Raw genomic sequence first — 24,109 nt, forward strand, 5'->3', positions numbered from 1 at the left:
AATTAGAAAGCATTCCTAATTTTATTATAAAAAAAATTCTCATAAAATATAAAATAATTTAATTATCATATATAATATTATATTATAATATATATAAAAATCTAATAAAATTTATTTACGTGAACGTTTAAGTGGATAATTTATATTCTTGACAAGTAAGATAATTTTAAATATTTTTATTCAATCAATTATTTAATTTTTAAAAATTTAAAAATTTATATTTATCGTAATTTTTCAAAATATATAATTTTATCCTAATTTAAATTTAAAAATTATTATAAATTAAATTTTAAAAAATATGATAAAAAATTTGGCATGGATAAAAAAAACTAGTTATTATATAAAATTGCAAAGCCTTGTAAAAGAAATTGCAATCCAAAGACTTCCACGTGTCAAAATTGTACGTCTAATTTCGTTTTCACAGTTTAAAAAACAGGTAAATCCGTTAAAACTCAACCGACCACCGCCAGATCCGCATCTGAGCTTTCCTTCAATGCCACGAAAATAATTTAAAAAAAGAAAAAGCCAAAAAGGAAAAGAAAAAAACAAAAAGAGGAGGAGTAAATCTCACTAAATCAGGCGTTAACTTCAAAGAGAGTTTCAGAAGAGAGTTCCAAGTTCCAACGTCTATATCTTCGGTTCTACTTCACTCTCAACCTCCCAAGAAATGGCTTCTCTCTCACGCGCCACTCTACTCGCCTCCACTCCGCTCCCTCCCGACCACCATAAACATGCCTTCATTTCCGCGCCAAAAACAGTCAATCAAAGAAGTAGAAGCAGGACAAACCTGACGGTTGCTAGAGCCGTTGATGGCGGCGATTCGTACCTTGATATGTGGAGGAAAGCGGTGGAGAGGGAAAAGAAGGAAACCGAGTTTCAAAAAGTAGCCCAGAATTTGGCTAAGATCGACGATGATAGCGGTGTCGGTAATGGTGATAATAAAGAGGTTATGGAGAAGAAGAGCGAGGAGTTCCAGAAGATTCTGGAAACTCCGAAGGAGGAAAGGGATCGGATTCAGAGAATGCAAGTAATTGATCGTGCTGCGGCGGCGATTGCGGCGGCTCGATCCATTATCAAGAAGAACGATTCGTCTCCGGGAAAGGAAGATTCCAAGAACGAAAATGGCAGAACAATTAGAGTTGAAGAAGAGGGTAAGAACAAAAATCTTTATATTTGTAATTTTTTAAATGTTATTTATTGTTCGTTGGTTTTTTTTTCCCTTCTTTAAATGAATTAAGTTATGATTTTTTTTTTAATTTTTATTTGGGGATATCATTTCAATGAAAAGGAGTGACATTTCCTGGAAGCCAATAAAAGAATCTGAGTTAATTTTTTTTTATGTGTGTCTGTCACAAGGAAATAAAGAAAAAGAGAGGCAAAACTTACATATTTGGGAGGTTTTATGAGGATATAGAAGTGCTGGTTTGGAATCAGGATCTCCTCCCCCTTTCCGGATTATGCCCTCCCCTTTAAGGGTTAATCAGTACTTTATAGACATTGCTACTATTTGAAATAAGATATCTGCTAGTTTTATCTTTGGCACTTAGCTACTGATAATTTTCCTAGACCCAAAGGAGGAATGATCATCAGAGTTCTGTTTGTACTTAAAATATTACTATTATTGTTTGTTAAATTTTACTAGGCAATGTTGTTATAGGGAATTGAATCTTAATTTAACAGGAAAGCAGAGTGGGAGCATTTTTGTTACTTCATCGGGTAATTCTGGAAATGGAACACCTGGTCCAGATTTTTGGTCCTGGACACCTCCTCAAAGTACTGATCCGATTTTGGATGATATTGATGGATTGCAGACTGCTAGACAAACTTCAGAGTATCCAATTTCGAGCAATCCAGTTTTAGAGAAAGATCAGTCTTTCGGTTTTCTCTCTATTCCTTTCGAGACTAAAACTTATGAGGCCACCCGCAATCTTCCACCTTTTCAGTCATTGATAGAGGTTGATAAAACAAAAGTACCTGAGGTTGCTGTAGAAAAGACTTCTTTAAAAGAGGAACATAATCTTGAAGTTGAATTTTCTGCACATGCTGCAGAAGCAGCTGATGCCCTTCATAAGGCAGAAGAATTATCTTCCCAAGGAGTCAGTGCGGAAGGAAGGAGATGGTGGACGGAAACAGGAATTGAGAAAAGACCTGATGGTGTGATTTGCAGGTGGACAATGATCAGGGGTGTTAGTGCTGACCAAGCTGTTGAGTGGCAAGAGAAGTACTGGGAGGCTTCCGATGAGTTCGGTTACAAGGAGCTGGGTTCTGAGAAATCAGGACGTGATGCTTATGGGAATGTTTGGAGTGAAAACTGGAGAGAATCAATGTTGCAGGTCAGTAAAAGCTGCATACTTGAAGCAGAATAATACATTTCTCAAATCAAATTCTTTTCATTGCATTTTACCTTCTAGGTTTCACATCCTCTATGATTAATTAATTGTGATACAATTATGAAACTCAACCATCCATATTCATGATTATAGGGCCTATCTGGGCTCCATGTGAGTATACGTGGAACTTTGTACAATGAATGGTCGGGGTCAGATATTTGTAGAATTGTAATAAAATAAATGAATGTGAGGAGAATCCCCTGTAGGGTTAGCTCATCTGTAAATTTGCAACTAGACTGTACTTGGATTTCATGATTTTTTATTTATCAGAATCTTGTTTTGCAGCAACCATGTTAAAAGAAAAAAAACAATCTTAAAGTGTTCTTTGTTGCAGGATGGCGGGCTTGTACATCTTGAAAAAACTGCTAATAAATGGGGAAAGAATGCAAAAGGTGAGGAGTGGCAAGAAAATTGGTGGGAACATTATGATGCATCTGGAAAATCTGAGAAATGGGCTGACAAATGGTGCAGCATTGACCCAAACACACCCCTTGAGGCTGGTCATGCTCATGTTTGGCATGAAAGGTACTAAACTTCATATCTAGTTTGGATATAATTTTGCACTGTTCCTACTTTCTATAGTCCAGAGTTTGTTTATGGTGGCAATCTTGAACTGGTCTTCTTACTAGATCATTTCCTTGTTGATCCCTGTAGATATTTTACCCTGTCAAGAACTCTAAATTCTTGAAATGCTTAAATCCTTGTCTCTTGTCATTCAAAGTTTATTTGGAATTTTTAGGGTTTTTTTTGCATCCATCCTCTTTGTGAGGCTACTGAACTCAGTTGAATATAAATGTTTGTGGTCTAATCATTCATGACTCGACTCAACTGAACTGTAAAAAGATTGCCACTTCATTTAAGATCAATCTGTGGAGGATGAAGATGCTACTTTCATCCAGTTTGATTTTATATGTTTGATCACTTCGTTTTTCACCTTTGGCAGGTGGGGAGAACAATATGATGGATATGGTGGCAGCGTGAAATACACTGACAAATGGGCAGAGCGCTGCGAAGGTGATGGTTGGGCGAAATGGGGTGACAAGTGGGATGAACATTTTGACCCCAATGGCCATGGTGTAAAGCAGGGTGAAACATGGTGGCAAGGGAAACATGGGGATCGCTGGAATCGCACTTGGGGTGAGCACCATAATGGCTCTGGATGGGTTCACAAATATGGGAAGAGTAGCAGTGGGGAGCACTGGGACACACATGTGGAGCAAGAGACTTGGTATGAGAGATTCCCACACTATGGTTTTTATCACTGCTTCGACAACTCTGTGCAGCTGCGGGAGGTTAAGAAGCCATCTGAGATGTCTGAACAATAAACCTTTGTTTGTTTGTTTATTTATTTATTTACTCAAGTACATTTTTCATATAAAGGTAAAATTTAGTAATAAGTAGCTATAGTTCCTCACAAAGAAACTAGTGTTAAAAACAAAAATAATCTGACATATTGCTGAAGTTTGCATGTTTCTCATAGCAGCTTCTCTTCTGTTTCTTTACTTTCGAAAACTGGTTTAGTAGTCTTCTATGAATATTTTTGGAATTGTTTCTTTTAAGTTTAGGGGCGTAAACCTTCAAATTACTTGTGAGCTATTCAAACTTTGATTTAAAAAAACTCATAATTTAACTCGTTTATTATTAAGTTAAACTCAAATTTAAACTACTCAAACGACGAATAAAGTTAAGTTTGAATAAATTTAAAGAAATTTAATATACAATTTATAAAATTTTTCAATTAATCAAGTTTTTATTTTTTTATATATAAGTAAATAATAAAAATATAATATTTAATGTTAATATTTATAATTTTATCAAAATCTAATTGAATTTGTCAAGTTAACTTAATTTAATTTGAACGATTCAATTAGATATAAACTTAATATGAACAGATTAAATTCAAATTGAAATTTAAGTTTCAAATTTTTAAATCAAAGTTAAAATTCGAATCTGTAATTATATTGATTGAATCCCCATTTGGATGCCCAATGGCTCCCAGTGAGGTGTGATCGAGATCCTTAATCTCACCGTGGATTCATTTGGCATATAGCTGATTGATGATTGAATGCCTTTTAATTTAACTGAACCCACGTTTTGGTCACTAGAACTTTATTCCTCTCATGAAAATTTTAATCACCACCGCACTTATTTTTCTCATTAACATCCTTCTTCTTTTTCTTTTTTTTTTTTTATCTCCTTTTTGTCCTTACTATTATAATGCATGGGCTACTGAGCAGATGTATTTTGCCACCTGTACCTTTTCCTTTATTTTAATTTTGCTTTTCTTGTTATTTTATTTTTTATTAATTTAAAGTTTTTTAAATTAATTTATTATAATTATTTAATTTATCATTTATATAATTATTTAATAAATCTTAAATAATTAAATAAAAATATTTTGTTAAATTTAATACATACATATTATTAATTTTTGACATAATTATTAATGCATATAAAAAAATTTATTAAATTTTAATTATTTGTTAAATTTATAAATATAAAAAGACTATATTTAATTACATACAATTTTAAATTTAATATTTTTAATAATTATTTTTTTTTATTATACTTCAACTCATTGTATCTATTATTATTTGTATTCAAATACATATCTCATTATTATAATATTTAATTTTATTGTAACAATAATTAATTTCATCATTATTTTTATTTTTAATTTTATCGAAACTAATTTTATTACACGTTCAAATGGCCCTTAGGTTTGAATGATTAGTAGCCACCAGCGAGGTGAGATTATACCCTCCAACTGGATTTTTTTTTTTTTTTTGATTGCAGCTCAAGTCTCCAGTTAATAAACTCACCGCCCATTATACTTTTTCTTCTAATTAAACCCCCGCTTGCCTTTTTTTCTTTTTTTTTTCGTTTGATGACAGTGTAGTGATAGAGGCAGTGGGACAGAAATTTTTGACTTGAAGATGAGCTTCTTAAGCAGCAATGATTTTTTTTTTTTCGCTCCTACTGGATTCAGCATAGATTCCTTAATTTAGAGTCGTTTTATCTTGATAAACTTCATCTTTATAAAAGAAAGAAATAATTAAAATGAGATATCCATAATATTTCTTCCTCTTTCTAAAATCACTGCTGGTGAAGGGAACGGCTTGTGAGTGATTTTAGAGGGACCCCAAATTGAATTGACCATTGAAACGGTTCGTTTTTTCATCAAAAAGGTCAAGGAGGACGACGACGATTACGAAAAGGGCAAGCAGTCTGTCGTATATCTTGATGCCCCGAGTGTCTATTCCTTGAGTAGTTAGCAATCAGTGTATCACAACCACCATAACGTGTGGTTCCAATTCAATACTGGAATGGGAAGCTTTTAATCCTTCTTTTTTTGTGGCATTTCATTTCTCAAAGTCACCATCTCCAAGCCTCTCTTATATTTTTTAAGCGATTTTATTTCCTTTCTTTCCTTCTTTCCAATGCTTATATTTAGATGATATTTGGTCTGAGTTTCTCTTTGTTGAATTATCAGTATCACATGTACTGAGTGACATAGCAGAGTATTTTGGGTTTGGTGTTTCTGGGTTTTCACAATTCTATCATTTCATGGCTTCTTCAATGCTCAGTGGAGCTGAAAATCTCAAGCTCGTAAGTGGAGCAGCCCCAACAGGGTTAGGTTTTTTGGGGTCAAATTTTCATTTTAGGTGCTTGCCCCAGAAGTGTATAATTTCTTATAGCAAGAACCAAAAGACTAGAATATTATCACCCAGATGCAGTATATCATCCTCCAGGCCTGTTTCTCAGCCTAGGTTCATACAACACAAGAAAGAAGCGTTTTGCTTTTACAGGTTTTTGTCAATAGTCTATGATCATATCAGAAACCCTGGTCATTGGACTGAGGATGTGCGTGATGAGGCGCTTGAAACAGCTGATCTTTATGCTAGGAATATGATAGTAGTAGATGTTGGGAGTGGAACTGGGTTTTCTACTCTTGGTATAGTGAAACATGTGGATGCTAAGAATGTCACAATTCTTGATCAGTCACCTCACCAGCTTGCCGAGGCCTAGCAGAAGGAACCTTTGAAGGAATGCAAGATAACTGAAGGTGATGCGAAGGATCTCCCATTTCCTACTGATTATGCTGACCGATATGTATCCGCAGGGAGGTAATATCTCCATTTACCTTTCTTATATTAAAATTTTGCCATGGTTTTCTGCAGTTATGAAAAATATTTTTTATGTCTATAAGCAATTTTTGGGAATTGTCCAATTGGGTTCTTTTTGGTAGAGTATTCGTTTAGTTGGTTTGGTTAATTTCGAACTAAATTATGTTATTTTATTTTTGTTAATCAAATTAATTTATTAATTTTAAAAATTAATCGATTGAATTTCAATCTGTCCGATTAATTAAATTAAGTGATTTGATTGATTACTTCGATTAAAACTGAATATTGAATATCCCTACCTTTTAGAACAGTTTTGCTAGTGACATTCATTTGTATGATTTGAATGGGAAATTGAAGATTGTATATAGCTGTTGTAAGAGATATTTTGCATTAAAGAATGCTATTCTTTTCATATATCAAGCTTTCTTGATGTTCAATTATAAATTGGTGTATATTCTAAGTTGTGTGTGAAGCATGTCTTTGATATTTATTGTATGTGCTTTTATGATTGTGCTCCCCAGTATTGAGTGCTGGCCGGACCCTCAACGTGGGATTAAGGACGTTTACAGGTACTGAAAATAGGAGGGAAAGCCTGTGTTATAGGTCCTGTATATCCAGCATTCTGGTTGTCTCACTTTTTTGCGGATATGTGGATGCTCTTTCCAAAAGAGGAAGAGTATATAGAATGGTTCAAAAAGGCTGGTTTCAAAGATGTAAAACTGAAAAGGATTGGTCCAAAATGGTATCGTGGTGTCCGACGACATGGCTTGATCATGGGTTGCTGTGTCACTGGAGTGAAGCCCTTGTCAGGAGACTCTCCTCTAAAGGTAGCATACTTTGTCTTTAGATTTTGTTATGAATTTCTTGTGGCTAATATATGTGGTTTCCTTAAGTTAACATCATATAATCGAACAAATATGTCAAAGTCCAATATGGAACTCCTTGTGCTTGCTGAAATATTTTTGGCTAAGAGGTTCATATGCCTATCCTGTAATCTTAAAATTTCTGTCATATGAAGATAGACTTGGGTTTCTAGCTCCGTCTTTGAGCTTAATTAAGAATCCATCTTAGCCATTTTGTTAGCGACTTGTGATGATTAGATCTGTCAATCTTAAATACGAAATAAAAATGATATAAAAAATAAAAAATTTAAAATTTTACAAAAATCATATATGATTTGACAAAAACAAAAAAAAAAATGTTGTGTTTGGTTTATCATTCTTGACTCAAAATTACGTAAATTTGTGATGATGTTCAATTTAAATGTAATTTAAATAAATTAATAAGTATAATTACGTAAAAATTAAACTAAATAATATCATTTGCACAATAAAAAGAATCAACGATTTTTTTTTTTCAGAAAGTTTGTTGTGGTACGTGATTACATAATAATATTCACGCTAAAAAGATTTTCTTTGTTATTTCATATCCCAATTTGCACAAAAAGAGAAAAGTCTACTTCACTCTATAATTACTACTATACACCGATTACTAACTAATAATAATTTAAAATACGATATAATATTATAATAAAATAATATAACATAAAAATAATATAAAAAAATTATTTTAAAATTTTAATAAAAATTATATATAAATTAATAAAATCAAAAATATATTTTATATTTTATATTTTTATATAAAAAAATTATAATATATAATTTTTATATAAAATATAATATAAATATATAAAATATTAATATTGTATATAATGCAAATACATCAATTATAAAATTTTATCAACTAACAGAGAGAAAAAAGGCCTCATTTATGATTTTGGTCAGTGACAAGGCCCGTCCCTCCTCGGACAGGCTAGAGACATGAACATTTTCAAGTCTGGGCTATGACGAAATGGTTTTCAATTGTGACAGACCAGGACCATTAGTCAAGCACACAATTCAAGGCCCTATTACCTGGAGCAAACCGACGAGTCAGTCAGAAAAAGCATATGCAGAAACACAAAAAAAAAAAAAAAAAAAAAAAAAAAAAAACCCTCCAATTTCCATTTCCAAACAATCCCAAAACTTTTCCATAGTCAATTCTATGTTTTTTTATATATTTTCCAGAAGGTTGAAATCAAAGTCTAAACTGCCGACCATGACTCTGTCTCTACTTATTTCTTACGTGTTGATTCAGTGTCGACTCCGTGGCTAAGTAAACTATTTTGTCTAGATCCTATCCCAACTTTTCTATTACTAAATTTTGCCACCAATTTCAAAGAGTACAACCGCACTCAAAAAGTCTAAAGTTGCTCTGCCAATGCAGCAAAATAAAACCGCGTGGACAGCCATGCACATTTATGGTTTTCTTTCTTTTCTTTTATTGGCTTAGGTTGTCACTTCTATAATTTCTTAGATCCCTACTTAAATTAAATTTTATAATGAGAAAATCCTATCATTCATAATCTTTTCGCCCACATAATATTAAATATCAACTACTCAACAAAATTATATGACAGTGGTTATAGAATCAGATTAGACAAATTACATAATCACTACTCAACTCTATTTGCTGGCTTCTCCCTCTCTCATTTTTTTTTATACATATTTTACTGACTTGAACTCATAATGTGATTTAAAATACCAACTCTGGCATCTCATGATTTTTTTTCTCTGATATAGATCACACAAACTCTCATTTTCAATCTTCAACTAATCTCTCAACCACTAAGGCATGAATTAGATCAACAATGTTAATTCTTAAAACAAAAACTCATAACAGGGAAAGTTTTGAAACAGATATATGGATGGGGTCGTGCAAGCAATGCAGCGTGCTTTCTGGGGTTGAAAAACAGAGTACACATCTCCCTATAGTCCCATACTTGTCTCCAGTCTTTTGCTTTGAATGCTTTTGTAGTTTTGTCTCCTGAACACCTGATCCTTACAGTTGTCATAAAATTTTAATTTCTCGTAACTTATTCACTACTATTATACAAACCCAAGGCAGATTAACATTTTAATTAATCACAAAGATTATTTTCTTTTTCTTTTTCTAAATCAGGTCCTTCTAAAGAAATGAAAATGTCATGATCTTGGTACTGTAGCAACAACTTAAGTCATCAGTTTGATTTGACTTTGATTATGAAATTCAAAGAAATTTTCACTCAACTTCCCCACATTGGAATTCTACATAAACCCATTTAAGCTTGTGCTATACTCAACATAGACGCATACTTTCTTTCTCTTTCCTGAGGTTTTTTTCTAGGCAACCAAACCGAGAAGCATGGGAGATATACTAAGTGAAGAACAGATTGTTGAGTTCAAAGAAGCCTTCTGTCTCTTTGACAAAGATGGGGATGGTGAGTTTTCTTTGTTCTTCACTTTGTGTTAAAAACTAATTGCAGCTTAATTCTAGTTTTGGTCATTTATGTTAATGGTGGTTTTACTATTTGCATGTTTATTAGGTTGCATTACAGTGGAAGAATTGGCAACGGTGATTAGATCCCTGGATCAAAATCCGACGGAAGAAGAGCTTCAGGACATGATAAGTGAAGTCGATGCCGACGGAAATGGAACTATTGAGTTTGCAGAGTTCTTGAACTTGATGGCCAAGAAAATGAAGGTAAAAAAACAAATTACTGTAAGCATTTTATACTGTTGCAATTCGGTTTGATATGACAATTTCGGCCAGAAAAAAAAAAAGAAAAAGAATAGATAAGATTAAATTGGTTTCTGTCAAAAACCAGGAAACTGATGCAGAGGACGAACTTAAAGAGGCTTTCAAGGTTTTTGACAAGGATCAAAACGGGTATATCTCAGCTAATGAGGTAAATTTTGATACCTTTTTCTTCATCATTAATTTTTTAATGAGCATATCCAATTGATAAATTTGCAGTTAATCCAAGTAGTACTTTCAACCCAAGGTTTATTCAATGAGAGAATTCAATCCAAAACCTGCTAAAGCACCCATTCAATTTGAAAAATTTGACTTGGGTTCCAATCTTTCATCTTTGAGCTTTGCGTTCATATTGATAAGTATGAAAATTAAATACAAATAGCTAGCTATGGGGACCATTGCTACTGACTATGCATCCATGAAAGTTTGTTTAAAACTTTTCAAATATTACATTCATACAGGCTGTAATGTTTTTTCCATGCAATGAATATTAGCCATATTTTTTATAAGACATTGCCTTTGGGGTTTTGAATTTTTTTTATTATATGCATTTAAAAAGAATTCAAACCAAATTAAAAAATTAATTTTCTCTTTTGACTATGTTGTAGCTGAGGCATGTCATGATCAATCTTGGTGAGAAATTAACTGATGAAGAGGTTGAGCAGATGATCAAAGAAGCTGATTTGGACGGTGATGGTCAGGTTAACTATGAAGAATTTGTCAAAATGATGGCTACCGTTGGATGAAACAAAAATTTTCTTCGTCAACTATTTGATTGAAGAATTATTTTATTAATTTTGTATTCAAAATTCGTTTTGTTTCTATCTCCATCAGGTGATTGTTCTTATTTGTTGTACTGTTTTTTTCTCGTTGTAGGCAATGATGTCCGACCAAACTTTAATTAGCTTAAAGACTTGAGAATTTACTAGTACCTTTCACTTTTGTTCAATACATCTTTTCCTTTCCCCATTTTCTTCTTGCCTTATGGTTAGAGATCAAAACGGATCAAGACGAGTAAAAACTCTTCTTGAATTTAATTCAACTTTATATAATAAATATTAAAATATTATTTTATTTATATCTAATATACAAGCGTATAAAATCAAAATTAGATACAGAAATTCAACTCGATCCCGACAGGTTTTGATCGATCATATGAGGTTGATTTTTTTTTTTTGAAATTCAGGTTTCAGGTGGGTTTTAGGTAAATTCGATCCGATATGATATTATATAAAAAATTATTTTTTAATTAATTATTTAATTTTTGATTTATATTATTTATATAATGATATTTTTAAATATTTAAATTTTAAAAAATAATATTTTATATTTTAAAAAATAATATTTTATTAATTTCGGGTCGAATCGAGTACGATTTATATAATATCATATTTGGGTTCGAGTTCGAGTATGAAAAAACAAAAAAAAAAATTTTGAATAGAATCGAGTTCGTGTTTATTAATGCATAAAGTCAAGTCGAGTTCGGGGCGAGCAAAACTCATCTCGAACCCGACCCGATGTCAACCCTAATCAAAATTAATTTAATTTAATTTTAAATTAATAAAATATTATTTTAAAATATAAATATATAATTAAATAAATATAAAAAATATATAATTAAATAATTAATTAAAAAATATTATATATATTAAATCGAATCTAATCTATCTAAAACTTGATTTTGATTTTTTTAAAAAAAATTTTAATTCGATTTAAAATTTGATTTTCAAAAAAAAAATTCTTACAAAATTGGATCAGAGCTTAATAGATTCGAGTTAGATTACCAGTCTTAACTTTAGTTGAAATTTTACATTAACTGAAACTAATGAATTATGATAGATGAGGCATAATTTCAAATGTGATATATAATAATTTTAAACAAGATATATATAAAATATATATATATATATATATTTTAGACAGCATTAGATTATGTTATCATTGAGAAAGATATATCTATTTTTTTGCTAAAACTACTGTTCGACTTCCTCCTCTATCTCTAAAATTTTGATGAATTTGTTGATCGTATCAATCGGCTTCACAAGACATCTAGTGACAAGAATTGAAAAGGACTTTGTAAAATGTAAATGAATGAAACTGTCTCTATTGCATGTTGGAAAGTATAATTAATTAAATTTAGATGTGGTAGTAGATTGCAGCACACATTTATGATTATTATGTCATATTTTATTTTTATTTACTATTGTTAAACTTAATTTTTGGATCATGCAATGGAATATTTTATTTAAATTAAAGTATTTTGTTAAAATTTTTAATTATTTTTTAATTTTTATTATATCAAAAAATAAAAATATTTTACTTCAAATTCTAAATAAAAATAAACTAATTAAATTCTTTTTTAAAATAACAATGCCACTCATTTTTTTAATTATAGACCAAAACCCAAGGCAAAGAAGAAAATATAAAATATACAGTAAACAACTTAGTCACTTGCTAATGAAGCTACCCTTTTATGGTTATATGGGGGGTTGTTACTGGCTTATTTTGTTTACTTGATATCCTATCACAAAAGCTTTTCATTTTATTTTTTATTTTTTAATAAAAAATAAAAAATAAATAAATTATTTAATCTATCGTATTAAAATAAAATGTGTTATATTCGATAATTTAAAATAAATAATTATAGATTATATATTTAATATGATCTCGACAAATGATAATCGATAAAATTTGAACTCAAAATTTTTTCATTTAAAAAGATGAATTTTAATCAATTTAATCATTCACTTATTAATTTATAATTTTTCAAAATTTGCCTCCCTCCTAAAAAATACATGTGAAATTTCTCCAACATTGTTTCTCAATTAATTTCTGACTTTTGACTGAGGATCAATGACGGGTTTGAAACTTTGAATATAGACATTCCAAGATGTCCTCATGCCTGCCTCTTTCCCCTTTTCAAAAAACAACTACCATCTGTTCAGTTGTTCATTTCACATTAGCTTTAAGAAGCAAAATACTTGAGATAATTTATAAGAGGTTTGTACGCATTACCAAGTCCTTTAAATTCTTGCGTTTTCATTTTCTTTATTTGTACTAGTCAAACTTAGATACGGTAATTGGTAGGGCTATTTCGTGTTATTTTCATATTAATTTTATGTTGCTGTGTGAAAGCAAGAAACAAAGTCAAATGGTAGAAGAAAATTAGAGATCCCAAAACTTGAAGCAATCAAATACCATGCACATAAATCAGTTTGGGTTTCATTCATTTTCACATGTCCACAACTTTGTTTCGATTGCCTCGTTCTTATGGTATTTCACCAAGGAAAAAAAAAATTATATATATATATAGATGAATGGCAACTATGTAGAATTTAAATTAAATTTAATTGATTGGAGTAATTGTTTTTAAAAAATAATTTTAATAATTTTAAATCTTAACAATTGTAATATTTTCTTTTAATTATTTTTAGTATCAGATTGCAATTTTTTTAAAAATACAATAACCAACCTAGAATAAGACAAATAAACCAATACTAGAGTTATTTTTCTCTTGTTTAATGCAAAAAATATGCCATCAAAATGAGATCACTTTAAAAGTTAATGACCCAAATAGAATAATTCATAAGTTAGGAACAAAAGTGGAATTAAAATAAAAAAATTTAAGAATCATTTATGAAATGCATATATTGCAATCAAAGGCCGCAAATGCTGCCTAACTTTCAATTATCTTCCCAGACCATACAAATTCTCTCCCTCAACCAACAGAAACTTACATCACCATGCCAGTCAAAGTCTATACAAACTACACAAAGAAATAAAGAAAAAAACGTAGTTACAAAGTTATTTCACTCTAATATCATTTCATCTCCAATAAATTAAATCCCAAAACTCCATTTTAGAAAACTTAGTTGGAAAAACGAAGAAAAAGTAAACCCAACCAAACAAAACAAATTAAATAAAAGAAGAAATGAAACTGGGAACATGAAAAATGCATTCCAAACTGTTTAATTTATCACAGTTGCACAACACATGCAGGTGCCAAAGAGAGAAGTCCTGGGCTTGCGCTTCCCTTTACCTTTTGTTGAAGAAGATGTGACTTCCTTGGCTGAAACCTTGGTTGTCTTCTTCGCAGTGGATTGGTTGTCTCCTTTCTTTGGAGAAATTAACATCTGATCAGCTTCTTCCTCTTCTTTCGAGAAGCCAGGGAATGGGGTTTTTGACTTCTCAGAATCACTTGTTTCTAATGTAACAACTTTCTCTTCTACAGGCATTGCTTCATACTGTGATGAGTTTTTACCATACTCAGTGTTTGCTACTGGTTTTCCAGGATCAGCAACATCAGCCTGGCCTGAGAAGCTCTCGATTGTAGTCTTATCCTGATACAGCAAAGGGGTCTGATCTGATTCTTCTGCTCTTGCATCAATTCGGAGATCAAGATCAAAGCTCGGGGATTTCCTCATTTGAGCATGAATGCTCATGTTATCAGGATTCGATTCAGTGCTGAACCTTCCCACACTTTCTTGTTGGTAATATTCACCATTAGCAATAGCAGGTGTTTCAACAATTGCACATTGTTGACTAGACTGTTTTAATGAAGGCATAGTCTCCGCCATTATCACTGCAGTTGGTTTTGGACATTCTGAGAGATCCCATAGAGGTTTCTGACCAGTCAATTCAACTATGGAAACTACATTTTTCTCTGCCAAGTTTTGGTTCGCAAAAGAAGAAGCTTCAGTGGTAGAATACTCACCAGAACTTTCTTGGATTACTTCTGCCATGGACTCGTTGCTATTCTGAACTTTCTTGCATTCCGCGTAACTGTCATGTTGCTTCTTCTCGGTCAAAACATGGAGAAAAGGAGATGGGCTAAAAAATGCCTCTGCTTGTTCTATAGGATGTGAGCGAGATATACATTGTACTTCATTTTCTCTACTTGGTGTATCATTTCCAATGGGTTTTGAATCTTCGATTTTTTTGTCCATTGCTTCGACCATTTTCTTTTCTTCTGAATCTTCTTCATTGTATTTTTGATCCGTGAGAAAAATATCTGCAGAAATGACAGCAGGGTCAGTGATCAACTGAACTTTTTGTGTGTCCTTTTGTTGTTCCAGCAGACATCTTTTTTCCTCGTTCTGACAACCATTCATCACGAACTGTGGTGGAGAGGCATTTTGCTCATCAATATTTGATCCTTCCTCAGATCCTTGGACATCTAATTTTTCAATTGACTCCTCTCCAGATTGAATTTGCAAATGAAAATAATTGCTATATTCGTTTTCTGATTCTTTCTTTACCAATGTTGCTTTCTGACTAAGAACTATGCCTTTCTCTTCAGTTTTAGAAACTTCCACTAAAAACTTCGGTGTCTCACCTGACAGATAAGCTTCTAATTGTGATTCAGGAGAATCATTTTTCATTGAGTTCATCTCACTTGGAAACTCTTCATTGCATTTTGCTCCAACTCCATTAGGCAAATCTGTCGTTATTGTGGTTATATTTCCTAAATGATAATTCCCAGCCTCATCCCCATCTTTAAGTTCAAATTTCTCTTCACTGGCCACTTTTTTGGCTGCCATCTCTTTCACCAAAAAGTCATCTCTTTCCTTTTCAACCTCCAGACTGGGATCAGGAGACTCGACCATATCAGTTGATATGCTAGAATCCAAAATGAAACCATTTTCCTGATCTTGGCATGTTAAAGATGGTATGATCATTTCCTCACTTTGTAGTGGCCCATTGCACACTTGTACCAGTTGCTTAGTGTGGATTTTGGCCAATTCATGTTCTTCAGGCTCTAGAACTGCAGGTTCTTGAGGTACTGAATCATCTGAAGTAGAAGATGCTGCATCAGGAATTGCATTTCTAGTCCCCTCATCCTCTGTTGCAAAATAAGTATCTTGCGTTATTTTTATGATGTATCGGTATCTTTTAATACTCACTAAAAGAAGAGTACTAACCTTTCATCATGGAATTCTGATTCTCAAAATGATGCCTTGTTCCAGATAGATTCTCCCTGAAACTTGATTCCTTTTGTATCTCATGATCTCCCAAGTTTTTGGATGAAGAAGCCGGTTGGGTTTCGCAGCCTTCATTGAACGCTTCACTTGGTTTTTCTTCAACTTTTGTAGACTCATCTGGAGGATGAAGTTCAGTTCTTCCTTGTTCTATAAACATAGAATGGCAAAAATATGATTCAAAAATTTTAATGAACAGATGAAATAGCAACTCAAATAAAAGGCGAAATAATTGGAGTTCAAATTGTGCATGCTAATGATAATTTAATAACCTCGCCCTTCTATTGTTTGGTCATCAAGAGCATCTCCTACCACCAGTGGGTCACCAGAACCCAATTCTGCCTCTGCCTCTGTGTTTATACTACAATCCTCACCTTCAGCTGTAGGAATTGTTAGATTTTTTTCTTCAATATAATCCTCATGATCATCTTTTGGCAGTAGTTCTGCATCCGTGTTGTCCTCGTCTGCATTTATCAGGATTGTAAATAGACAACCATATATTGGCAAATAAAATTGTTGCAGTTACTAACCTTTCTCCTGCTGTTTTCTATTGTCACAGTGAGGATCTGTTCCCTCAGGATCACTAGAAATCAACCCTGTTTCATTTCCATGAGAATTTTTATCTTCAAATGCAGGAAGCAGATGATCTTGTCTTTCTACTACATCTTTGCTAGCAGCTTCTTGTGAGGATTTTTCCTTGGCTTCATCATTTATGTTAAAATCTTCTTCTGCACCAGTCCCATAGCATTATGAATGTACAAACATAATTTAGCAAGTGTGATGCCGAAACATGTATATCTGCATTAGTTCGTTGGAATTGTAACAGATTGGCAACACAATGCTGTATTTACTAACCTTTCTCATCCTGTTTCTGGTTGTCAACACTAGGACACGCCCTTCCATCATGATCACTCGAAACCAACCCTGTTTCAATTCCATGAGTACTTTCATCTCCAGCTGGAGGAACTATGTGAGCTTCTGCATTTGTTTCAACTGTACTAGCGGCTTCTTGCAAGGGTATTTCTTCTGCTTTTGTACTATTCTCTTTTTCTGCACCAGTCCGTCGTTATAATAGAAAAAATATATAGTAGCAAGGATGATGCTGAAATTATGCAATTGTAAATAGAAAACCATATATCAGTAAGCAAGATATATTCTATGTACTAACCTTTCTCATCCTGCTTCTGGTTTTCAACATTAGAAGATGCCATTCCATCAGGTTCACTAGAAGCCAACTCTGTCTCATTTCCATTATTACTTTTATCTTCCGCTGAAGGAACTAAATGATCTTGTTCTTCAGCTTCATCTGCGTAAGCAGCTTCCTGGAGAGATTTTTCCTTGGCTTCAGGAGTCATGTTGTAATCTTGTTCTGCACCAGTCATCATCATTATACATAGGAAACAAATTCTAGCGTGTGATGATGACATTGTATGTTACTGCTTTAGTCCAATGGGATTGTAAATAGACAACAATATAATCGCAAGAAATTACTGCACTGACTAACCTTTCTCATCCTGATTCCGGTTGTCATCATGAAGTTCTGCCTCTCCCTCCTGATTAATAGAAGCCAAACCTGTCTCTTTTTCATTTACATATATATCTTCATGATTTTGTCCCTTGTCATCATCTTGCAGAGATTTCTTGCCTTCAGTTGTCATGTCATCTTCTTCTGCATTAGCCCAGAATTGTAAATGAAAAAAAAAAAAAGTTATTTTGAGCATGTCAAATGCTGAATTTGCTAACCTTTATCATCTGTTTTTTGGTCATCACTGTTAAGATCTTGAGTTGCTGGAACTAAATGATTTTGTCCTTTCAAATCATCTGCATGAGCAACTTCTTGCTGAGATTTTTCCTGGGCTGAGTAATCTTCTTCTGAAATATTACACAGCATTATATTTTAGCAAGCATTAACTTAAAATGTGAATTTAGAAACATCTTGTGATACACTTACGTCGCAATCCAGATGTGTTGTTATTCCCCATTTCATTTCCCATGTTCAATTCACCAAGCCCTGAATATATTGAAGCTGAAAGATCAACGCTTGTGGCAATCCACTATGATAGCCAGGCACTTTCCGATTGAAGTATATGAACTAAAGGGAGCCTAATTCAAAATATACCGGTCCAAAAAACCTTACCATTATGATGATGATGAAGGTGATATTCACATGCAAGTGACTATAAACATTTGAGTACAGCTTGATTCTGTGAGACTGCCAGGGTGTTACAGCAGTTGATGAAATGGTTACTTCATTGGTATTTGCTTAAAGCAAAAGCCTGAGTCGGGTCCCCTGTCAGCCTAATTGATATATTTCACTAAAGTGGCAGAACATTTGCCTTATTCCGCTTCCTTTTTGTGTGACATTGACATTCTGTGACCATAAACTTTATAGGAGTAATAACCAGCAGTACAATATTAACTAAATAACGTTCACCGTCGGCAATTCAAATGTACCTACTACTCTCTTGACATAAAATTATGTTAAGCTAGATCCCAAATAGAATTGAATACCCTAATTTTATGTCTTAGGTATTTCAAGGGTCTATTATGATATATATGTAAAGATTTAAATTTTATATTTGTGAGATATTTTTTTAAGACAAAATCATAAGATCTTTAAATTAAAACAGGTATTATCTTATAGATTGAATGTGAATCTACACAATTGATATAAAAAAAATCACCAACAAAAAAAAAGTTAAATGCTACACTATAAAAGGAATTTGTAATACTCTAATTTCATATTGAGATATCTTAAGGATCTATGTGAAGGGTAAAATATATCTTTTAATTGAAAGCAAACAATATTTCATAGAGTGAAAGCGTATGATTATTTGCGAATTCTAGGCAATCTTGGAAGAACAAATAGGTTAATCTGACCTTCCTAGGCATTCATATCTGTATATGCTGCAGATATGCACTAGAGGTGTTTGGATGCCATGTTCTTAGTTTGTTAGTCCTAGGAACAGATTACAGCAACATAACGCCGCCAGCTGTAGTGATTTTGGGATACCTCTTAGTTTTTTTTTTTCTTTAATTTTTTTTTCAAACATAAATGAGTTGTAATTTAGGTCGGCTGATCTTAGACAGTTAATAAAAATATAATAAAAAGCCTTATTTTTCTCAGATCATATCCTGATTTTAGTCTAAACATTGATAAAGCATAAGAGAAAGGACCTACATGGTTGTCGACAGCTGACCTTTATGATAAAAAGATGGCTAGAGGGACATGATTAGAATCCAAAGACAAACTTTAATGTTCCGTATGAACTAGTATGTTAGCAGATTGACAGATCTTCAGTATCTAATCCACTGAAGATTATATCTACTGCCTTGTGTAAGAAATATGTTGGAACTGGGATTGGCCGGCTTTAGGTACTTAACCATTCTTTACCCTTTTTTGGGAATGGAATAATTGTTCTGATAAGGCCATGAACTGGTGGGTCTGTTCTTCAAAGCTTGTTCTTGTTGCTGCAGGGTGGCTAAGGACATGTATATGCTAATGCTAAACTCATCATGGCACAACTTGCTTTCATATATCTTTACCTTTGAACAAGCTCAAAAGCAATGTAATTGGACCCCTTTCATCTTTTCCTAATTGAGGGGAATGGCAGGAAAGGTGGGTGGATATCCACCATAGCCACTCTTTTAACAAAATATTAGCATTGAAATGATTGTACCATCTGGGTGGTTGTGATTTTGCCATTTCCCTCTAATCAAATTGAATTATTAAAGCTTTGTGCACAAAAATTAAGGGCTTTTGCTCAGCCTGGTAGAACATAATGCCTCTATATCTTTTCGGTGGCATAAATAAATTAATCATATTGAATAAGTTAAAAGTTGATACGTAGTCCCTATTCTATTCCTTCCCTTAAGGTAGACGGTCAGGAATAGGGGACTATCCTTACGAGTACGAGTTTAACTAAAGAGAATTACAGTTAAAGAGAGGGTATTACTTCAGACTAGACCTTTATAAATATGTTTCTTAACGAGGACTCTCCTTCCCCCCCGCCTAGACTCGAAAGAGACTAGAAAGAAATCGTCGTTCTTGCTTTCGGACCCCTTCGTTCCCCCTTGGTATAGGGGAACTCCGGCCCCGTTCGAGTGCTATAATGTAATAGCCCTCTCACTCCCTCAACTCCAGAGAATGACTGTTATTAAGTATATCGTGCATTCTATATCTTGATAGATACTTTTTATAACGAAGATTCGAATATTTTACTTGTAAAATTTAAATTTGAATTTTTTTATTAATAATCATTTTTTTATATAAACAATATGAAAATTTAATGTAAGTTACTTTGTGAAACCTAGAACCTACCTTAGACTTAGACTGAAAAGCTTTCTCTTATCCTAAACTTTCTTATATAAAAAAAAAAAAAAAAAATCATTTCACAGGGATTCTAATGATTTTAACTCTACTGCTAGTTGTTGTTTTTGATTGGTTTCAGTTTACAGCCCTTTCTGGGTTCTCTTGGACCCAAGAGTCATCATATTTGCGATGCTTTGCCTTGTTGGGTTTAATTAAACATCTGACCTTTTCGAGGTATAGCCCCAACTTTATTGGGTAAAGACTATGAAAAAACAACAGATATCCAAGTAGCCCAGCGTTCTTCAATCTGAATGTTTAACAAATTATTATCTTACTGTCGTAACGTCTAGATCCGAGGATCTATCGCTAGACATTGACTTAAGGGAATCGCCACCAATCTTTTTTTATCTAAGTGCGATTGGCCACCTAAAGAATCTGTCCTTTCAGGAAACACCTAAGTTTAAGGGTCCCTAAAAGAATAGGTTCAGGTCTGCTAACCAGAACAGGGTTCGAGAGTTCGGTTACCTGTGAGGAAGGTTATAGCACCCTCACAACGCCCATCAAAAGATGGTACCAGCTTAAATTTGTGTTATCCAAAAGCCTTAAAATTTTATCAAGTAATTAATTATTGGAAATTATTCTCAATTGACTCTAATACTTTTAGCAGAAAATTGAGAAAATTCTCTCACCTCAAGAGTATGCAAGAAAAACTACTGTTTCACTTGCAGAGGCTCCGTCGTCGGATTATTTAAAAGAAAAAAAACAAAATCAAAATTAAGATAGAAAGGAAGGAAAGAATGATTTTTTTTGTAGAGAAAATTGATACTTTCAACTTTTCCCCAAAAATATTTTTTTTGAAATTTTGATTTTCAAGGAAAATTGATACTTTCAATTTTTCCCTAAAAATATTTTTTTTTTTGAAATTTATTTCTGAGGAAAATTGATACTTTCAACTCTTCCCCAAAAATATTTTTTGAAAATTTATTTCTAAGGAAAATTGATACTTTCAACTTTTCCCTAAAAATATTTTTTTTTGGAAATTTATTTTTCTTTTAAGGAAAATTGATACTTTCAACTTTTCCCTAAAAATATTTTTTGAAAATTTATTTCTAAGGAAAATTGATACTTTCAACTTTTCCCTAAAAATATTTTTTTTTTTAAATTTTTTATTTTTATTTAAAGAAAATAAAAAGAATATTACATAAACCTAATCTAATAAATAAAAAATAAAATAAACAAATAAACAAAGGAATAAAAAAATTCAAAGAAAAAAAAAAAAAAAAAAACCTGGAGCGGCTCGGATCTCGGCTCGGCTCAAGGAAAAGAAAACGGCTCGGGGGGAGCGACTTGGCGGCTTGGCTCGGCTCGGCTCGGCTCGGAGGGGCTGGCACGCGCGGGTCAGAAAGTGGGTCGACGCCCGGGTCGGGTCGGGTTCGGCAAAACGCGCGGATCCCCTGGTTAACTTAAAGCCCAAAACGACGTCGTTTTGGGAGGGTATAAAAGGCACCTTCCTTCGTTTTTCGGCAGAATGCTCCTCCCCTTCTCTCTCTCTCCTTCCTTTTTCTCTCCCTTTTCTCTAGAAACTGAAGAACACCGGTGCCGGATTCTGGAAAAAGTCACCGGAATCTGGAAATTTAGCCGAAAGTTGGCCGGAAGTTTGCCGGTTTCTGGGATTCTTCGCCGAAAACTGGGCAGGTCACCGGAAACTTCAAGGTTGGCCGGAGATTTGGCCAGAAAATTCAAGTTTCGTCGAAAAAGTCAACCGAAAACTGGAATTTCCAGAAATTCCAGAAAAAAAAAATCAAAAAATCTTCAAAAAATTTCTTTTAGCTCCCAGAACACTCCTAAACCCTTTTTTAGCTTCCTATACGCCTCCTTTACTCTCAAATCAGTAGCTTTGCTCACTATTTTCTGTGTGTCTCCAGCATCTGTTCCAGGGGTGCTTTTTATAGGGATTGATCAGGAGTTTCTGATCAATCCCAATTCTCCTTTGGACGGGAATTCAATCTTTGAATCCAATCTGGACTCTTCTGATTGAATTCCCACTCCCAGTGGGATTCTTCAACTTTCAATCCTAGCCCTCCAAAATAAAAATCAAAATAAAAAAAAAACTAGATAATTAGAGAAGATAAATCAACAGATATTATAGGATAAATAATAATAAAAAAAATATATATTAGATATATAATTAGATAAGTAAAAATACAAAAATGAATAAAATAAAAAAGATAAAAAATATATATATATACATAAATAATAAAATACACATAAATATTAACAAAAAATAAATAAATAAATATATACATATATTAATACATAATAATAATAATAAATAATACAATACATAAAATACAAAAGAAGAAGAAAAGAAAAAAAATACAAGATAAAATTGAATTGGGCTTACCCATTTGGGCCAAGCCCAATTGATCTGGGCCGGACCCAATTAGGTGTCTACAGCTGCCCCTCTTTGCACAGTTTCTATGAAACAGAAATTGCGCAAAGACGTAGACACCCAATCAAGACTCAACTCAACATTTTTTGGTTTTTTTGTTTTTTTTTGGTTTTTTTGTTTTTTTTTGGTTTTTTTGTTTTTTGTTTTTTTGTTTTTTGTTTTTTTATTTTTTTTGTTTTTTTTTTTTTACCAAAGCTCCTCTAAACAGAGGCACCACGACTTTTGGAAAGTAAATTGCTCCTCTAAACAGAGGTACCACGACTTTGGAAAGTAAATTGCTCCTCTAAATAGAGGCAACAAACTTGGAAAAGTAAATTGCTCCTCTAAACAGAGGCACCACGACTTTGGAAAAGTAAATTGCTCCTCTAAACAGAGGTACCACGACTTTGGAAAAGTAAATTGCTCCTCTAAACAGAGGCACCACGACTTTGGAAAAGTAAATTACTCCTCTAAACAGAGGTACCACGACTTTGGAAAAGTAAATTGCTCCTCTAAACAGAGGCAACGAACTTTGAAAAGTAAATTACTCCTCTAAACAGAGGCAACGAACTTGGAAAGTAAATTGCTCCTCTAAACAGAGGCACCACGACTTTGGAAAAGTAAATTGCTCCTCTAAACAGAGGCACCACGACTTTGGGAAAAGTAAATTGCTCCTCTAAACAGAGGCAACGAACTTTGAAAAAGTAAATTGCTCCTCTAAACAGAGGCAACGAACTTGAAAAGTAAATTGCTCCTCTAAACAGAGGCAACGAACTTTGAAAAGTAAATACTCCTAGACAATCATATCCGAAGGAGGTGAAAGTTGTGTTTGAAGGGATTTCAGGAGATTATGCCCAAAGGTCTTATAAATCAACCATGATACCAAGAGACATCCTATTTCAAGGATTAGGAACTTACCTAACAAGTTTCTTCTCAAACTTGCAAAGTCTTTTCATATTTGTCTTTTTCATGTGGGATGTTGGAACACCCCTGCTTCTTGAATTTATACACTATACTTTCCTGAAAGTAGTGTATACTATGCAATGTGCATGATTTTCAATGCATGCTATGCAAATGTTGGCCAACTAATTCCTGTTCAATGTATGGTACTCAAGTTTCTCAAGCTCCTTTTTTTTTTCTTGGGTGTCAAGCCCTTTGATTCCTCAAAGATCCAATTGCACTGCTCTTCTAAGATCGAACCAGTGTAGCTCTCAATTGTCCTTTCCATTCACATTCTTTCCCTGTTCAGTTTCTCA

At 33.0% G+C, this 24,109-nt stretch overlaps 3 protein-coding genes and 1 pseudogene across 7 annotated transcripts; 3 read left to right on the top strand and 1 right to left on the bottom strand.

Moving 5' to 3' along the window:
• The first annotated feature begins 559 nt into the window (after positions 1 to 559).
• LOC111280093 (protein LIKE EARLY STARVATION, chloroplastic-like) lies at positions 560 to 3,867 on the top strand. Its single transcript, XM_022867257.2, has 4 exons — positions 560 to 1,151; positions 1,681 to 2,333; positions 2,725 to 2,915; positions 3,334 to 3,867. The coding sequence occupies exons 1-4, from the start codon at positions 668 to 670 to the stop codon at positions 3,713 to 3,715; spliced, it is 1,710 nt and encodes a 569-aa protein (XP_022722992.2). The 5' UTR covers positions 560 to 667; the 3' UTR covers positions 3,716 to 3,867.
• Positions 3,868 to 5,579: 1,712 nt separating this feature from the next.
• Positions 5,580 to 7,550, top strand: LOC111279857 (2-methyl-6-phytyl-1,4-hydroquinone methyltransferase, chloroplastic-like; annotated as a pseudogene). The gene is made up of 2 exons (XR_016334563.1): positions 5,580 to 6,517; positions 7,039 to 7,550. The product of XR_016334563.1 is annotated as a 2-methyl-6-phytyl-1,4-hydroquinone methyltransferase, chloroplastic-like (transcript).
• A 1,348-nt stretch (positions 7,551 to 8,898) lies between these two features.
• LOC111279922 (calmodulin-1-like) lies at positions 8,899 to 11,081 on the top strand. Its single transcript, XM_022866990.2, has 4 exons — positions 8,899 to 9,815; positions 9,921 to 10,078; positions 10,203 to 10,283; positions 10,741 to 11,081. The coding sequence occupies exons 1-4, from the start codon at positions 9,740 to 9,742 to the stop codon at positions 10,876 to 10,878; spliced, it is 453 nt and encodes a 150-aa protein (XP_022722725.1). The 5' UTR covers positions 8,899 to 9,739; the 3' UTR covers positions 10,879 to 11,081.
• Positions 11,082 to 14,070: 2,989 nt separating this feature from the next.
• On the bottom strand, positions 14,071 to 18,388 carry LOC111279999 (uncharacterized). Of its 4 annotated transcripts, XM_089756457.1 has the most exons (11): positions 18,248 to 18,388; positions 18,062 to 18,121; positions 17,854 to 17,982; positions 17,615 to 17,779; positions 17,279 to 17,479; positions 16,966 to 17,160; positions 16,641 to 16,838; positions 16,485 to 16,574; positions 16,054 to 16,260; positions 14,847 to 15,974; positions 14,071 to 14,735 (listed from the first exon to the last, which is right to left on the bottom strand). In XM_089756457.1, exons 2-11 carry the CDS (start codon positions 18,102 to 18,104, stop codon positions 14,101 to 14,103), a joined length of 2,991 nt encoding a protein of 996 aa, XP_089612583.1. In that variant the 5' UTR covers positions 18,105 to 18,121; positions 18,248 to 18,388; the 3' UTR covers positions 14,071 to 14,100. The 4 variants fall into 4 exon arrangements, with proteins under 4 accessions (XP_089612583.1, XP_022722858.2, XP_022722860.2 ...); XM_022867123.2 differs by having other exon boundaries at positions 14,071 to 15,974; positions 16,383 to 16,574; XM_022867125.2 differs by having other exon boundaries at positions 14,071 to 15,974; positions 18,248 to 18,384.
• Between the last annotated feature and the right edge of the window lie 5,721 nt (positions 18,389 to 24,109).

Source organism: Durio zibethinus, chromosome 27 (genome assembly GCF_047325235.1).
Source record: "Durio zibethinus cultivar Kanyao isolate XHJ-2024 chromosome 27, ASM4732523v1, whole genome shotgun sequence".
In the NCBI taxonomy this organism is placed as follows: domain Eukaryota; kingdom Viridiplantae; phylum Streptophyta; class Magnoliopsida; order Malvales; family Malvaceae; genus Durio; species Durio zibethinus.

What these genes read in the sequence shown, in the direction of transcription:
- LOC111280093 (XM_022867257.2), top strand. Translation starts at nt 668, where the DNA reads ATGGCTTCTCTCTCACGCGCCACTCTACTCGCCTCCACTCCGCTCCCT. An exon ending in GGAGAGAATCAATGTTGCAG is followed by an intron (nt 2,334 to 2,724) that starts GTCAGTAAAAGC and finishes TCTTTGTTGCAG; the next exon opens with GATGGCGGGCTTGTACATCT. An exon ending in GCTCATGTTTGGCATGAAAG is followed by an intron (nt 2,916 to 3,333) that starts GTACTAAACTTC and finishes CACCTTTGGCAG; the next exon opens with GTGGGGAGAACAATATGATG.
- LOC111279922 (XM_022866990.2), top strand. Translation starts at nt 9,740, where the DNA reads ATGGGAGATATACTAAGTGAAGAACAGATTGTTGAGTTCAAAGAAGCC. An exon ending in CTTTGACAAAGATGGGGATG is followed by an intron (nt 9,816 to 9,920) that starts GTGAGTTTTCTT and finishes CATGTTTATTAG; the next exon opens with GTTGCATTACAGTGGAAGAA. An exon ending in GGTATATCTCAGCTAATGAG is followed by an intron (nt 10,284 to 10,740) that starts GTAAATTTTGAT and finishes ACTATGTTGTAG; the next exon opens with CTGAGGCATGTCATGATCAA.
- LOC111279999 (XM_022867123.2), bottom strand. Translation starts at nt 18,104, where the DNA reads ATGGGAAATGAAATGGGGAATAACAACACATCTGGATTGCGAC. An exon ending in CAACACATCTGGATTGCGAC is followed by an intron (nt 17,983 to 18,061) that starts GTAAGTGTATCA and finishes GTAATATTTCAG; the next exon opens with AAGAAGATTACTCAGCCCAG. An exon ending in CCGGAATCAGGATGAGAAAG is followed by an intron (nt 17,480 to 17,614) that starts GTTAGTCAGTGC and finishes TGACTGGTGCAG; the next exon opens with AACAAGATTACAACATGACT.